At 40.9% G+C, this 17,947-nt stretch overlaps 1 protein-coding gene across 5 annotated transcripts in view; it reads left to right on the top strand.

The window, feature by feature from the left end:
- Nucleotides 1–17,947, top strand: part of rasgef1a (RasGEF domain family member 1A) — a 455,191-nt gene that overhangs the window by 394,366 nt on the left and 42,878 nt on the right. For 3 of the 5 annotated variants that reach the window (XM_062975846.1, XM_008115777.3, XM_003224078.4), the window contains one exon: nt 3,286–3,465. In XM_062975846.1, the coding sequence (XP_062831916.1) occupies nt 3,286–3,465 (180 nt within the window). Of the gene's footprint in view, nt 1–3,285; nt 3,466–10,880; nt 10,978–17,947 lie in introns of those variants that run through there. The other 2 variants (XR_010004493.1, XM_008115781.3) reach the window with 2 other exon arrangements.

Raw genomic sequence — 17,947 nt, forward strand, 5'->3', positions numbered from 1 at the left:
CTTCTCTGTCCTGTTCTTGTCAATTGATTTCACATCATGACTTTGAGTTTGGTATTAAGGGAGATTGGTTTCTCTATTACAAAACCTGAAATTTGGACATACATCTCAATGAACAGCCCAATAGCAAGCACTGTACATTAGAGGCTCATTTTCAAAAACCGCAATGTACTTTAAAAGGAAGAAGTACACTTGGAGATTAGTCGCATAACCAACAGAGCCAAGCCACCTTCTGTGTCAATGTGTCCCTCCCAGAGAAACAGCCTGCTTGTAGGACTGTCATGTGCTCTATAAATGATGCCTTGAATATCACAGAACATTAGCAAGGAAGCACTTGTGCCTAGAATCACCATGTCTCGGTTTGCCATTGCATGCCAATTAAATTCTGTACATTTTGTCTCCTCTTTTGATTCACATGAGTCACTCCAAAACATTTAAATGGCAAAAGTTGGCCTGAGCAATGGCAGAAATGCTGCTGTTTACTATTAGGAACATTCCATGTTTTAACTCGTAACAACTGCTGTGGAGGGTTTTTTCCTAGAAGATACCCTGCTTTTATTTTGGCTTCAAATTGAGATGTGTTGGGGTAATGGCGGAGCTAATTTAGACAAGCTCCCAAATAGCTGGGTAAATATTAAGGATGGTTTTGCAAGAATCTGCCTTTTAAAAAACGAAACATTTGGCTGCTGTTTTATATAGCACAGAAGAGTTGTGGTGCCATGCTTCATTCACATCTTAATGTGCACAAGAAGTGACTCCATTGTCTCTTTAAGGGTGCTCAAACTATAGCCTTCCCATTAAGTGAATTAAAGGAAAAGATTACCTACCTGGGTCCGTTTTGATTTCATACCTTTATAGTAGCCTATGCCTCTTGGTTTCTGATACTTCGAGCTTCCACATGTTGCACTGGGCCACAGAAAAGAGAAAAGAGTTTGGCACGGAGTCAAAACTAGATTGTGTTACTTGAGTCTTAATTCTAAAGATCTGTTCATATTGACTCAACATTGTGAATTCTCATCACAGTGCCAGAATTGTGTTGTTTAAATTTAAGTGTGCCCGGTTGGGACTGTGGGTTATATTAGAACAAAGTGTGATGAAATCATAAGGACGCCATGGAAAAGCTTCAGTATCTGTTAAAACACAATATCCTAGCTACATACCTTTCAGACATTGTGAAGTACTGTAAAGGTGTCAACACAGGGCAATCTCATTATTTGAATTTTAGCATAACCAATGTACCTTTTGGAGATGATGTCTCTGGCGCTGACTTGCTGATGTCCTAGTGTCACAGAAGGCAGGAATATCTCCGGCTGCCATGAGTGGAGCAGCTCAGAACCTATGGAAGGCCAAAACAGCCAATTGAAAAAAAAAATAACTACAAGCAGAAGAGATATTGGTTTAGGAAAAGATGGGCTTAGAGAAGGCAGTATTGTAAGGTCAAAGAGGTGGGAACTAAAGAAAGGAAAATGAGTTGCTTCAGAGAACCAAAGTAAAGTGCAGACTGCGGAGGAGATCTACTTATGAAAGAAAGCCGAGAAGACTTATGAGCAGGAAGTGAAAAGACAGGGAATTGTAATAAGGTTGGGTTATTTGCTTCCAGCATCCTGTGTTTGAGGAAAGAAGTCCTACAGCACATCCCTAAGGCATAGCAATGAGACAACCTCACAGAGACAACCTCACAGAGGCAGTATATATCATCACGACCATAGTAAACATAGACTTCATTGAGAGGAGGAATGGCACGGGATCAATGTCTGCTTATTTCTCTTAGCAACTACTCCCAACAGACTGCTTAGCAACTTTAAAAACCCAGGACAGTAAACATGACCTATTAAGAAACAGATTATATATCTTCCATATGGATGACAGATATATAATTGCATTGACATCCATGTTTAGTAGTTGCCACGTTCTAAACAAATAATAGTAACTCAATTGTTTTTTGCCTCCCATGTAAATTTGCTTTGCAGACATATATTTGCAGTTGTTGACCATCACACATTTCAGTTTGATAACTGAAAGAGAAGTGGGGGTGCGGGTGGATGGGAGCTAATCTCTGTAAATAACTCCATATAGTGGAGTCTTCTTTGAAGCACAATAGAAACATGGGGTTGTGTAAGTTTCTGCTTGTGCATATCCATAATGAAGTACAGTCAAGGTGGCCAGAAGCTGTCAGACAATCTTACATTAGTTATATGTTGACTCCTCTTAGCCATACTCTGCAGAGAAAGCTGTAGCCCTCTTTCGTTGGTTCTGCTTTCCCCCAGCGTTCTCTATTCCCAGTACTGTGCCATTGCACCTGCTGTTAACATTGCCTTAGCAACAGAGCAGTCTATGTTCTAGAAGCCAACTGCCTTCTTAGCATGCCAGCATTTTGGCAGATGGCATGGCCAGCTCAACAGACACATTTCCAGGCACTTCTAGAACTGCTTGTGTTTCTGAGCACAGGCCAAATGAAATATGTTGCTGTCAAGATTGAAACTAGATCAAGTAGAATATACACACTGAATATGGAATAGGCATGCCAACTTATTTCCTGCTAATTGTTCATCGAAACAGATTGAGTTGGGCCAGCTATGTCATGGCTAACTTAACCCACATGAAACTTCCAAGATTGATAGCAGTTGCTGTGATTCAAGGCTCCAAACTTTGGAGATCAGAATAGCGATGGCCAACCATAGGACCATCATTGTCACCTTGGAACTCTTTACCATGTGATGCCATTAATGTACGCCACTGCTTACACACATTAATTTGGGATAATGCAGTGAGCTTTTAGTTCATGAGTGTTTAGCTATGCTTTTATTGGCATTACTTTAGGGAGATTGTACCCATGATTGACACTGTTATGTTTTTGTTGAACACCACTGGAACTGTTGGAAATGACAGGAAAGAAAGTGTGTGTTTATGTGTTTAAATACAGCATAATTGGTTTGATCCTCTATCAGAATCACCATTATGGGCCTGCATATTAATGCAATCAATGTCATTCTAACAGCCAGTTTGCAGTGTAAGGTTATGAGTATATATTTAATGCAAAACCAACTAAACACATGTACAGTTGTTTAAACTGGGATTCTAAAGTCTTGTTCTGTAGAACAGACTGTGTTAAATTCAAATGTTCAGTACAGCCAAATTGTAAGCAGAGGTAGTTGTGCCTAGCTCCAATGATTCTGCCGAATTTAGACATGTGTTGTTGTTCTTGTTTCACTGGAAACCATGCAGGCACAGATTAACAAGCTATTGTAATTGGCTCATATTGCTTCCATTTTTCCTCATCTCTTGCAGGAAACTATGCCCCAGACGCCAATATTTTCCAGTATGCTTGGTTCTGGATGTAGTGGGCAAGTGCAGCCAGATACCAGTGAGCGGAGCAGCGATCCCATTTATCAGGATGGAAATCTTATTTCTGGTTCACTGGAGGCCCTGATTGAGCGCCTGGTACCCACCACTGACTATTACCCAGATGTAAGTAGATGGTTGCAATCTTGCTTGTCTTGAAGGCATGAGCAGTTGTTGGAGAATAATACATTTTGCCTCTATGTTGAAACCTTTCATTTTTATGGTGGAGATAATTGCTTGTTTTCGGAGAAGATTGTTGTTGTTTGTTTGCTTTACTCCAACATTTCCTATGTGAACTTTGTAGACTTATCTACAATCTAGTTTTACCTGCTTGAACCATTATACCGTTTCTTGAAGGAATCCTGAGCCACATAGTTTTAAGGGACCAGAACTTATAAGGGGAATCTGCAACCACAAATTCTAAATTTATTTAGGAAAGTAAATCAGTTGTGGAAACCAATACAGACAGTCCTCAAGTTACAAACATCCGACTTACAAATGACTCATAGTTAAGAATGGGGATGAGACAACAAGTGACAGAAATCTACCCCAAGAAAGGGAAATTCACTCCTGAAAAAGTTATGGTGAAAGGGTGTCTCTATTGAAACCTTCTTACCAATCTTTGTTTCCACAACATGTCGATTTTTTCAAAATTCAGTTATCACAGGGACCATAAGTGAGCTGAAATCTGAACAGGGGCACAGACAGCAAACTAAATTGTGCTATGCAAAGCTAGATATCTTAAGACAGATAGATATCTTAAGTTACAGTTTAAAAATTACTTGTTCCAACATACATACAAATTCAACTTAAGAACAAACCTATAGAACTGCCTTTATGAACTTGCAGTGTGATAAGTGCCAAAAGTCTGTATTGGGTTGGTGGGTTACCAGATTTCTTGCTTCAGTGATCAGATTTTTGTTAGCATCTATTACATGTTGAAGTTTGAAGCCTGTTGTATTTGGAGAGAGATTAAAGAGAACAGCCTGCATTTAGATTCCTGGTCAGCCATGAAATGTATTTGGCAACATGCAAAGTTTAGAGACATACATTATTGAGATTTTTCATTCTTTATGTAAATATAGACAGTAAAAAATAGTTTGCCACATATTAGGTTTAACTATAGTTAAACCAATGATAGGAAACTGAAGAATCATTTTTAATTATTTGTTTATCTATGTTTGTATTTAATGTTGTTGTTTAGTCATGGAGAAGATGTTTGATCATTTGTTCAGTCGTGCACTGTTAGGAAACACTGTCTAGGCATTTTTATGTTTATGATTTTTTCTGTCTTTCAAATGTTGAAATTCTAAAAATGAGAGAGAGGAGACATTTATTTGGCAGTTTTGGGGTAGTCACTGTGTCTCTCAAGTGTGGTTTATAAATCTGGTGAGAGAATTAGATACAGTGTCTCAACTTTTTAACAGAAAGGTGATGATAGAGTGTCAAAATAAGTAAATAAAATTGGGGAACTATGTTTAGATAACAGAATAAATTGAGATTGGTTGCATACAGTGCTTTGTAATATGCAGATATACATACATACATACTAGGCTGAGACTTGGCAGTAGCTTAAGAAGTTTAGTTTGCAGAGACGTGGTACCTTGTTCCTTTTAGACCAGTGGTTCTGAACCTGTGGGTCCCCAGGTGTTTTGGCCTACAACTCCCAGAAATCCCAGCCAGTTTATCAGCTATTAAGATTTCTGGGTGTTGAAGGCCAAAACATCTGGGGACTCACAGGTTGAGAACCACTGTTTTAAACTGAGGCATAGAGAAATGTCAGGTAACGTGAGCATTTCCATATCCCAGTTTGGTATGGGCCCCTTATTTTATAATCAAACCTGCATTGCCCTTCAAAATTCACTCTTTTTAATACATTCCTCCCACAACACATCTGACAATCGATGCACTGCAGGACTAAAACATTCAGCAGAGAATGTCAGAAATGCTCAGCTTTTGTCAAATAAATGAGGAAAACTTCTCAGAAACCAGCCTATAAAACAAACTGTGCTGAAACTGTAATTGCACCTTACTTCTTAGATGAGCAGTTTGGAAGGATTTGTAAACACCAGGAGGTAAAGGCTCCCAAATCAATTTTCTCTATTATTTCCCAAACATTTAAGTACTGTACATGCAAAGCAACATACAAGTTTGTTTCTTTTTCTCCCTTCAAGTCACTCAGTAGACCCCATATATGCCAATGTGTGTCTGGTGATGGGGGTAAACTTGAGCAGTGAGAAATTTGGAGTGCTCTGTCCCACGTCCTCTCCCTGAAACAGTTATTTTTTTTAAAATCCTGTCTCATTGTAGGTTGCATCAAATCAAAGTTTTTCTTAGGTCTCACTGGACTAGGGTGGATCTTTCCTAATAGTCCCCCCACTTCCTAAGCAAAAGGGGCAGTGCATTTTATGAACGGGCAAATAAAAAAACATGATAAGTTCCATAGAGCGTAATGTGATTCCAGGCCCGGTCCAACATGGAGGCCAGTGAGGCCCCCGCTTGGAGCGCAGGGTCCCCTGGGGCGCCCTTGAGGTGCCTCCCCCCCCCCCCCCACGGGGATCACCGCTCAGTTGAAGCCTTCCACCTTCCGCAGCGGTGGGCATGGCTCTCTCTTCCTCCCTGCTTCTCTCTCTCTCTCTCTCTCTCTCTCTGAGAGGTCGCAGAGAGAGAGAGAGGTCGGGGAGAGAGAGAGAGAGAGAGAGAGGGAGAGAGAAAGCAGGGAGGGAGGGAAGAGAGAAGGGAACCAGCACCACCAGCCTCTTTCTCTTTCTCCCTCTTAGGAAAAAAGTCTCTTCCCCGGTTTGGTTTTGCTCTTTCCAGACTTACCCAAGAGCCAGTTAGCCTTAAAGGGGAACACCTGAGGCAGGCAAGCCTTTCTAAGAGCCAGAGGATATCCCTTTAAAAGATCTCTCCAGGAGGATTATGGCACCAGCTCACTTGCAACAGATTCAGTGCCATGTAATCATGTGAGTTGTAGTTTTAAAAAGTCCCTAGCTTTCCCTGCAGAAGAGAGCCAGTACCATGCCAAACTACAACTCCCAGTTTTCTGTCAGATTGTTTTGGATTTCAACTCCCACAATTCCTAACATCAGACATGGGCAAAGTTTGCCCTTGCCTGGTATAGAAGCATTCTATTCTTCTCCAGACATGCCAACAGTTTGTATATTAAGTGAGAAAATCCTGGGCATTTTTTCCTTTAATGCTAAAAGTGCATAGGTTGTTCAGCAACAGCCTACTGGCTGGGTTGCTATGAGTTTTCCGGGCTCTATAGCCATGTTCCTGAAGCATTCTCTCCTGACATTTTACCCACATCTGTGGCAGACATCCTCAGAGGTTATGAGGTCTGTTGGAAACTAGGCAAGTGGGGTTTATATATCTGTGGAAAGTCCAGGGTGGGAGAAAGAACTCTTATCTGTGGGAGGCAAGTGTGAATGTTGCAATTGGTCACCTTGATTAGCATTGAATAGCCTTGCAGCTTCAAAGCCTGGCTGCTTCCTGCCTGGGGGAATCCTTTGTTGGGAGGTGTTAACTGGCCCAGATTGTTTTCTGTCTGGAATTCCTATTTTCTGGGTGTTGTTATTTATTTACTGTCCTGATTTAACTTTTCTTTAATACTGGTAGCCAGATTTTGTTTATTTTCATGGTTTCCTCTTTTCTGTTGAAATTGTCCATGTGCCTCTTGTGGATTTCAATGGCTTCTCTGTGTAGTCTGACATGGTGGCTTTTACAGTGGTCCAGCATTTCTGTGTTCTCAAATACTGGCTGTTAGGAATTGTGGGAGTTGAAGTCCAAAACATCTGGAGGGCCAAAGTTTGCCCATGCTTGATTTAGATCCATCTCAAAAAGGGTATATTTGGCAATCCCTTTGGGTACGACCTTGGAAATATCTGGCTATAGTGCAAAATGTTCTCAAGTGTTGGGTTTTTGAAGCTGCACAAGATGGCTTTAAGGCAATTTCTGCCCCCTCAGCCAAAACATATACAGCCAACTTCAGTAAGCCGGAAATAGTCTTAATCATGTATCCAGCTCAAAAGCAGATTGTGATGGGAAAGTTCTGGAAAGTGCAGTATAGAGCAGGCATGGGCAAACTTTAGTCCTCCAGATATTTAATAATAATAATACCTAATAATAATAATAATGATTGTTATTGTTCTGTTTTATTTCTAACCTGCCCTCTCTCCCCAAAAGGACTCAGGGCAGCTTCCAAATGCAAAGGCAAATATTCAATGCCATATACAATAATAAAAACACAACACAATAAAATCACAAATAAATCATAGCTAAAAGTACATATAAAATTGATTCTATAGGGAGGATAAATGATTGGATTTCAACTCCTACAGCTTAGCTTTCTCTGCCAATAATGGTACCATACCAAACTACAGCTCCCAAGATTCTGTAGCAGTGAGCCATCTTGGATATTGCAAGGGATGATTTATATTATTATTATTATTATTATTATTGACACAACGACGTTGTATGACACAGCAAACAAGATAGATATGCTGGATTTCGTTTCACAAAATCACAAGTCGAACACTTCCCAAGTGTCTAGGACTGTGTGATGTATTTTGAGATGATGATGATGATGATGATTATTATTATTATTATTATTAGGCCTTGCTCCTGGGAAGGTTCCTCCGCTGTGGCTCCCTACTTATCTATCTACCTTTCCACATATTCTCCACATTGTGTGTATGTGTATGTATACATACACACACACACACACACACATATACACACATACACAAACACATATGCAGGGACTATAACACACACACACATATATATTTTATTCACCTCTACATTCTACCTTTTATTTTTCAGTGATTGGTTTCAGGAGGGGGGGCACCAAAATGCTGCTTGCTTACACTTGAAAATTGCCTAGGGCCGGCTCTGTGTGATTCCCTTCCCTTTCTTGGCCATACTGTCAGGAAAATTGCAAGGGAGATTAGCTGGAGAGAGAGAGAAGAGTTATGTGTTGTTTTATGGAGGATTGTTTGCACACAAGAATATGTGTGTACTCAAACACAACAGCTTTCTGGAGGTAAGGAATGGAATGTACTCACCTGCTGTCATTTCAGCAAATATTCAGATTTTAGATTGAGAAGAGTGAGCTGTATGGAAAAATATTTTTGCTTTTCCCCCTAAAGATATCGCCGCTTTCTTGGTCTTTAAGTAACAGTTACTATTTTAGTCTTTCTCGTTTACTTGCTCTAACTCTGTTCCACTCCTCCTTTAATTGAATATGTCTCTTAGCAACAAGTTTAAGAACTATAAGACTCCACTTCAGTCTTTTGCATTTTTTAAATGTTCATCGCCTTATTATGTGCTTCCCTTCCCAAATTCCTGTCAGCTTCTGTAAATGATTTCAAAACCCCAAAGTTAAAGATTTCCTCTCATTTTGTTTGTATAATTGTAACAGCTTGGAAGGCGTGCCAGTGCAGTCACGAAAATCATGGCAGTTACATGTGCCGCTTCCATGTGGGCATCCTGGATCACACAAATGGTGTTTCGTGAGCAGGGTGTCTGCTGCTTGGAGGAAGATCACCATCTGGTGTGCACAGGCCCTGGGTTTAAAAGCTGGAACATTTGATCAGCTGTTTCAAATGATGACAGTTCTCTTCCTCTTCAGGTTGTTGTCAGTGATGAATGTGCATAAGCTCTTCCCAGTGCAGGAATTTGGATATTGGGAAAATCATTCAAGCATTGTCCCTGACACACACGTTTCTGCATGTATGCATGGATTTTTATTTTAGTATAGTACAAGAATTCCTATAATCTGAGATGAAGTCCAATAGGATTTGTATATTCTTATTATATGTCTAGTATAATCATATTTGTATATTCTTATTATATGTCTAGTATAATCAACAGTCCTTTCGAATTACAGTAATGTCACCATTTGTTTTAGCTTCTGGCTTCTTTACCTCTTTAGAATAAACATGAGTTGTTAAGAATGTATAGGATGGAATATTCCAAGGTAGACGGTAATGTTATGTGTTTTGAGCTGAGACTATGGGCTCTTCCAGACAGGCCCAAATTGGGAAAGGAACCGGGATTTAAAATCCCAAGTCCTTTTGGGATTTTGGCAACACATTAGGTGTGTGCAGCTCGGGAAAAAACTGTCCTGTTTCCTTAATTGTTTTTGGCTGGGCTCCCATTCTGTTTTCTGGAAGTTCCTAAAACCGGGAGGATTCAAAGCAGTGAACTAACAAGAAGGGCTTGGGCGGGGGGAAGGGGGACACACAAAAAACAGGCTACACTTGCTTTATACTTGCAGGCACACACAAGCTAGATGGTGGGGCATCGCAGAGATTGAGAGTCAAAGAGGTGAAGGTGGGGGGAGGAACTTAGTTAAATATCTTATTATTAAATATATTATTATTTATTTATTTACAGTATTTATATTCCGCCCTTTTCACCCTGAAGGGGACTCAGGGCGGATCACATTGCACATATAAGGCAAACATTCAGTGCCATAACATAGAACAGAGACGGAGACAGATGCAGGCACGGGCAGGCCTCGACTCATGACCTCTTGGTCTGAGTGATTTGTTGCAGCTGACTGCCAATCAGCCTGCGCCACAACCCAGCCTACATGCCCTTCCAGTATTACTAGAGGTTTTGGATGCCTCAGATTAAACCAAAACCCATTACAGGGTTTGGGTCTGTGTGGAAGAGCCCTAGATGGTATTATTTTCTTCAGTCTATGAATCCAAAACCTTCCTCACTAAGTACTTATAAAATGTGGGACTTCACTGTGCTCTTAAATGGCTATTTCCTAAGACATATTCAGATGATGAAGCATTAGGAATTGCAGCAGTATGATCTAGGACTGCTGACTGATGTTTTTAGGATAGCTGTTACTGGCAGACTCTGTACCTTTGTTTGCTTGCAGACATCTATAGCAAGGTGCTAGTGGCTATAACAAGACATTCAGAATTAGCTAATAATGGATAATATTGTAATTTTTCCAGCTAGTGTGGCCATGCAACTGTTGAAACATTTCATAAAGACTGCAGTCTTTTGTTAAAATTGTTCCACTATTTTGTTTTATCTGCAAAAATTAATCCTCTTAGATGACAAATTTGCTTGAAAATATGACTGTTGCTTCAGTCGTCAGAGTGAAAGCAAGCGTAGCCAGTTTTTTAAAGTCCAAATTGTTTTTCAACTCATGCCCTTTCTAAGTTTATACATCAACATTATTCAAGGCTGCCTTGAGTTTGCCCCTTTTAAGGGCAAGATATTCAGAGGAATGCAGTACGTTAAGTGTCCTCCCATTATAACGTGCATTTTGCCTTGTTCTTTAAAAATGACATTCAAATTATGTCAATCTCGGCCCACTAAAATAGGCCTGTCAGCTGCTTCCTTCTAGTTCGTGATGCACATCTTTATATAGTGAGTAAGTAATTTGCTTTTCATGTATTCTGATAAACCAGAGCTGTGTGGTGTGCTCCTTTGCTTGTAGATAAGACACTAGCAGTGGGCATGCTCTTGAGGTACAAATATTAGAGGAGTTGAATTGTTGGGTGGAAGACCAAGTGATTGACTAGCTGTCCTTTATTTCAAATCGAAGACACATTGTTCTCCCACCTCTTTCAGCAAGATGTTTGGAGCTGGGCAATGCAAGGCAAGGTTGGTCAAAGATCAAGCTGTATGGGAAGAGAGCCAGAGCTGGCATGGGGCACCTCGTTGACAAAAGCAAGGGAAACTGAAGGTTTTTATATTTCACTGGGAGAGTAAAAAGCATGGGAGGGAGGAGAACTGATGGATTGAATCTGCAGAAGGTAAAAGTAACTGTTGGAGAGAACAGAATTAGAAAATGAGTGTTGGAAAATTAATTGAAGTGAAGATTATTGGTGGGGGAATTTGAGATTAAACACCTGCCCCTGCCCTTGATTCGGAGTTTGGAGCCTTAAGTAAGTCCCATGTTTCTTAACCTTACTAGTTGGTTTTCTTTCAGTTGGATGTTGTGTTGCAGCAGCAAGTGGGAGAAATAGTAGTTCTTTGTTTGGAGCCCATATCAAATGTCTGTCTTGTATCTGTGGTATTTGGCAGATCACTTCATTATTCTTCATATATTTTGTCTTTCTGGAGCAATCAACCGAATGCTCCTGATGAATGTGCAAGCCTGGAAAAAAGCCCTTAACTCTCTTGTGTATGTCCACATTCTTTTGATATTCATGTAGATACTAACAGTGAATTAAAAGTATAACTTTTAATTATCATACCTGGCAAGAGAAAGTTGTAAAGGAAAAAGTAGGATACCTTGCGGGTGAATTGAACCAAGATAATGAGAGTGATGTAGGCACCCTTACTTTTTTGAATAACCAACCATTCCAGAAAATGTAATTAAAGTGTGGGTGAGGTAATCTTTGGAGTCAGAGTTATACTCCGGGTAGATAGGACAGGAAATGGATCAGGATCCCAAATAACTATCTCTATTCTAGAGGGAGACTTGTTTCTGTTGGGGTAAAGGGGAGGGGGTGGAATCAACACCCACATCATAATTATTGACAGCACCAGGATATCAGTGTGCCTCGCTAGCATAATGTGTTTTGTAACATTGTGTGGGTGTAGTGTAGCTTGTTATAAGTACAGTAGAGTCTCACTTATCCAAGCCTCGCTTATCCAAGTTTCTGGATTATCCAAGCCATTTTTGTAGTCAATATTTTCAATATATCATGATATTTTGGTGCTAAATTCGTAAATACAGTAATTACAACATAACATTGAACTGCTTTTTCTGTCAAATTTGTTGTAAAACATGATGTTTTGGTGCTTAATTTGTAAAATCATAACCTAATTTGATGTTTAAAAGGCTTTTCCTTAATCCCTTCTTATTATCCAAGATATTCGCTTATCCAAGCTTCTGCTGGCCCGTTTAGCTTGGATTTGTGAGACTACTGTATTTATAAGTTGTTATAGCAAGTGTAGAAATGGGCTAGGTTTCTTATATTTTTATGGAGCAGCCAATATTTATTTATTTATTTATTTATTCGCAGTATTTATATTCCGCCCTTCTCACCCCGAAGGGGACTCAGGGCGGATCACATTACACATATAAGGCAAACATTCAATGCCTTAACATAGAACAAAGACAAGACAAACACGGGGCTCCGAGCTGGCCTTGAACTCATGACCTCTTGGTCAGAGTGATTTGTTGCAGCTAGTTGCTCAACAGCCTGCGCCACTACAACAATATGTTGTAATGGTTTGAATGTTGGACTCTAGAGACCAGGGTCTGAATCTTTGCCAAGCCATGGAAAATGACTGAGAGTCCTTGAGTAAGTCACATTCTCTCAGCCTCAAAGGAAAACGAAGGCAACTTCCTGTGAACAAATCTTGCCAAGAAAGAGCCGTAATAGGTTCACCTCCAGATCACCATAAGTTGGAAGCTACTTGAAAGCAAACAACAAGTGATGAAAAACGTTTCAAATCATCTGTTCAGATAATATGGCCTATGTAATTTCACAGTGCAAATAGAAGAATATATGGATACAGGTATGAACAGTATCATGCCTGCATGCATTTGGAGGTGGTGCACTACATTGTCTTTAAACAAGTTAGACTGCACCCTTCAATGTTTCAGTTGGCTTCCCTGTTCCACTGAAGTGTGCATATTCCCATATTTCCAAAAGAAGAGCATTACTTCCCTCTGTATGCAGCTGAATAATTTGAAAGCCTCTGAGCTCATGGAAAAATGTCCTCACATTGAAGCTTGCACGTGGTAAATCTTTGCTCTTAATGCCTGACAACTGAACCAAATGTTTCTCCTTGCCTTACAGACAATCTGGCCATAAGAAAATGTGAATATCTGTACAATAGTAACCACCATGATTTAATTTGTGGAGGAAATATTTTTATTAGCCTCACTGTGAAAACTCATACAGCAAAGTAAGATCAGGCATTAAAGTTGTTACTACTAGTAGTAATTGTACTAGTATTGCTAGACTGATCTGCAGGTGGTAGAAAGGCAAAAAATACTTTTGGACACATTGCATGCAAAACACATTTATATGTACAGTGTTCCCTCACTACTTCGCGGTTCACTTTTCGCGGATTCGCTGTTTTGCGGTTTTTCAATAAACTCTAAAAGACTATTATAAATCATAAAAATTACCATTTACAGCCTAAGGAAGGGAGGAAGGAGAAGACAAAGAGAGAGAAAAGGAGCCCAAGTGGCAACGGGAGGAGAAGGAGGCGATTTATCAACACACAATTGGTTGATAAAGACTTAAAATAGTGTATAACTACTAAAATAATGTATAAATATTAAAATAAATATAGTGTCCCTACTTTGTGGATTTTCACTTATTGCGGATGGTCCTGGAACCTAATCCCAGTGATAAGTGAGGGAACACTGTACACAAACAAAAGGCATACATAAATAAACATGTCAAGCTAAAGGTTAGACTTGAAATTTTTGCCCAGGCCCATGGTAAGTCATATGCCTTACAATTAGACAGAGACTTATTCTCAAGGCAATAAATTTTGTCATGTGCTTGGATACAATTAGGCTTTCTACGTCTGTATGCACACACTTTCTGGTGTTACCCGACTCCTGAGAACACAGTATTCTCTCTATTGTAGCACACTGGCAAGACGGAGTCCCATGGGCGGCCACCAGAAGTAGAGTGGTCGTGCGTCATAGGATGGCCTCCATGGGACTCGGTTTCACCAATGTGATAAAGTCCTGTAGAAAAGCTTTTGAATTTTCTTTGAAAGATGCTGGTTAATAATGCCTTGATGTATTTCAAAAGGTTTTCATGTTTTCCCCATTACACCTAGTAGTCTGACAGTTTTTTGGAGGAAACCCTATGATAAAAGTGGAAATGGGGGGGGGGGGGGGGGCTCTGTTGAATAATTTTGCTTATCCATGATTTTTATACTGAAGTCTCTGAAAAGCCCGCATTCTAACCTATCCAAGAATTATTTCAGCTGACAATTTTGTGCCTTATTCAGACAGTTCAGAATGGAGACCCAAGCTAGAATTAGTGTGCAGGGACTGAATTATAACTTGCTGCTCTGAAAAGAATGTGACCGGCTAGTTCGAAGAAGGGTCATTGGCAGGACAGTGCTGCTGACATGTCGGTTTCTTTGCAATTAGACATAGCAGAGGCAGCTCATTCTTGCACAACATAGACCATGATTTCAGGATGGAATGAGGAGAAAATTCATTTTTTCTTCGTTTCAAGGTAGAATAGAAGGTGCTGCAAAGCAGCAAGTGCTTGATGATAGCCTGCCTGAAAGGGCATTTATGTCCTGACAATTGATCTATGTCTTCGATATCATCCTCTCTGCAAGAATCGAAAAGGTTTCACAGATGAACAAATAGAAATACCCTTGTATCATGGTGTTCTCAAACTAAGGATTACTGCCAGGGCCAGCCTGAGAAAATTTTAAATATTAAGCGGGGGGGGGGGGGAATTGCGCCCCCCGGTGCTGTGGGAGGCATGGCCATGCACTGTGGGAGGCAGAGAATGGCAAGACCTGGCCCCGCCTCCTGCGCCCTGGCCCTGCCTCTCGCACAGCATGAGAGGCGGGGCCAGGGCGCGCGGGGTGGGAGGTGGGGCTCCGCCCAGATGGGGCCCAGCGCGCCCTGGCCTCCGCGGCACCCCCAGGGACCATGCACCCAAAGCGGGCGCTTCAGTGGCCTCCGCATTGGGCCGGCCCTGATTACTGCCTTCATCCCCTTTTTTATATTGATGGAAAGTTCTCAACATCCGGTTGTCTTTGCTTCCTCCTCCTCTTGTTTCTGAAGCCTTTATAGTAAAAACTTTGTGACATTTCCTGTCAATTGAGTCTTAGGACCTAGCTCAGTGGTTCTCAACCTTGGGTCCCCAGATGTTTTTGGCCTTCAACTTCCAGAAATCCTAACAGCTGATAAACTGGCTGGGATTTCTGGGAGTTGTAGGCCAAAAACATCTGGGGACCCCAGGTTGAGAACCACTGACCCTAGCTCCTTTCCTCTATGCCTCAGGATGAGAAAAGGAACCTGAAAGAGGGAGCAGCATATTGAAAAGAAAACCTTTTTAAAAACTATAGACTGCTTCAAAATACCTGCTGTAGATGCTACAGAGCCTCCCCCCCCTTTAAATTTGACCAGTAAGTATACCTTAGTGCAGTGCTTCCCAACCTTTGGGACTGTAGATGTTTTGGACTTCAACTCCTTGAAGTCTCAGCCAACTTAACCAGCTGTTAGGAATTGTGGGAGCTAAAGTCCAAAGCACCTGGAGGCCCAAAAGTTGGGAACCACTGGCTTAGTGTGACTCCTTCCACATGGGAAAATAATGAGTTGCTTCATTGATCACTCTAGGAGCAGCGGTGTTGCAATGGGTTAAACCCTTGTGCCAGATGAACTTGAAGATTGGTGGCTTGAACCCGTGAGACGGGTGAGCTCCCATCAGTCAGCCCTAGCTTCCCATGTGGGTAACATGAAAGAAGCCACCGTAGGATGGTAACACATCTGTGCGTCCCCTGGGTAATGTCTTTGAAGACAGCTGATTCTCTCACACCAGAAACAATTTGCCTCAATTCGCTTCTGACATGACAAAAAGCAATCACTCTTCTAGGAATCACTGCGTACAGAATTGTAATCAGGACTGCTGCTTTCTGTGTAATGTTCCCCAGTTCTGCCCCCCCCTTTTTTTTTTTACTCTATCCTAAATGATAGATTCCCAGGACATTTTCCTTTCATAGTCTTCCATATACGTGCATTCCAGTAATGTTAGCCATAAGTCTCACACACATGCTTCCTTCTTCAGCTCTGCTTAAACACTGATAATTCTTGATTTTGGGTTCCTCATTCTTGTCCTTTTCTTTGCCCCTCCTCAACTACTTTTGACTAAACATCGCTCCTTCTCTTTTCTCTCTTCTAAAATAGACTAATACAGTGGTTCTCAACCTGTGGGTCCCCAGATGTTTTGGCTTTCAACTCCCAGAAATCCTAACAGCTGGTAAATTGACTGGGATTTCTTGGAGTTGTAGGCCAAAACACCTGGGGACCTACAGGTTGGGAACTATGGACTAATATATAACAAAGATTGAAGAGACATCACTGCTTCCCAATGGCAACTAGAATAATGGTTCTGTGACCCACCAGATGTTTAAAGTAGCCAAGAATCAACTGATACTGCCTCCATAGGTAACCAAGAAACACGTACCTGCCCACAAAGATGACATCCCTGTCGGCATAATGTTTGTTTCAACAGCATTAGACTGTATGTAGTTTTGGTTCATGTATCACAGATATAAAGTGGGAGTGGGGAAATGCGCACTGAAATGTCGAGATATGTCATAAAGACATACAACAACCCTTTACCTTTACCTTACTCCTTGATAAGCATTAGCCACTTCCCCCATAATTGCTTCAGATGCTTGTTTTTTTATTTGTGGGATGTAGCACACTTACTTCTGTACTCTCTGGAAAACTTTATGTTCCAAGTGAATGAAGGAAATGACTGTGATTTCCTTTGCTTAGATCTTTTGAATCCAGCAGGGAAAGAGCAGCTGATCATTTACTTACAAAGCAGCTTTACTCTCTGCATTACTCTTTGTGTTTTAACAGGATTTTGATCAATCTTGTTGTGAATACCTTGAATCTCATTTTTTGGAGAGGGGCTGGACAGAAATCCAACAAATACATAATAAAATTTCTGAGAAGAGAGATGGCACAGACATGGTGCTTCACTAGCTCTCTAGGAGACCAAGATTCGAATCCCAGCACCAGAAACCTGTTGGACAGCCTTAAGAAAGTCACACTCTTTCAGCCTAGGAGGGTGGCATTGGTAAACCCTCTTGAAGGCACATAACACTAACTAATCAGATACCAATCTATAGTAAGAAGTGGCCTGCTGCCTCTTTTGCATACAATGGTATAGGTTAATCCTAATAAGCTCATACCCAACTCTAGGAAGCTGTGTTGGGTGGAAGCTTATTAGAGTTACAATCTTGGTTGCCAGTTTAACAACATCAGTGAATGCAAAGGAGGCAGCAGTGCAATAGTTGAAAACAATAAGCCACAGACATGGTAATGGCAGGATCGTAATGAAAGCCACCCATGTCAACAGACAACGTTACCTTGTCAGCTCCTGACCTGTTCATCCTAACCCTGTCATTAGACTCTGGTCAAAAAATGGCTTACATTAGAATAAGTAAAACCTACACTAATAAAAGTCACTGGCAGGATTCCAGCCTAGATATGCTGTGTGGTAAAAGGTTATACCATAATTTATTGTTGTTATAAGTTTCTTGTTAAGATAAGTCATAAGCTTTGGCCAGACAGGAAAAGAGAGTCATCCTCCATTCAGTCTGCTTACATGGAGATAGCGAAACGTGATGTGACAAGTTATTGATGCAGCTGACAGGGCCAAGACAGGAGAGTACAGTTGTGTGTTCATAAGTGATAAGTGAGTCACTCCTTTTCCTGTTCCCTTCCTTTCCGGGCAAATCCTACGCAGAAAACAAATATGCAGTGCACACCAATGGGGCTGTCACTCAAAATAGCAGCCCCAGTTGTGTCCCTTCTTCCCTTCCACAATGCACAAGAGTCCTTTGTCACACCCTGGACTCTCCACAGATATATATTTACCTTCCTTGCCTA

This window comes from Anolis carolinensis, chromosome 3, assembly GCF_035594765.1.
Source record: "Anolis carolinensis isolate JA03-04 chromosome 3, rAnoCar3.1.pri, whole genome shotgun sequence".
Taxonomy (NCBI): Eukaryota; Metazoa; Chordata; class Lepidosauria; order Squamata; family Dactyloidae; genus Anolis; species Anolis carolinensis.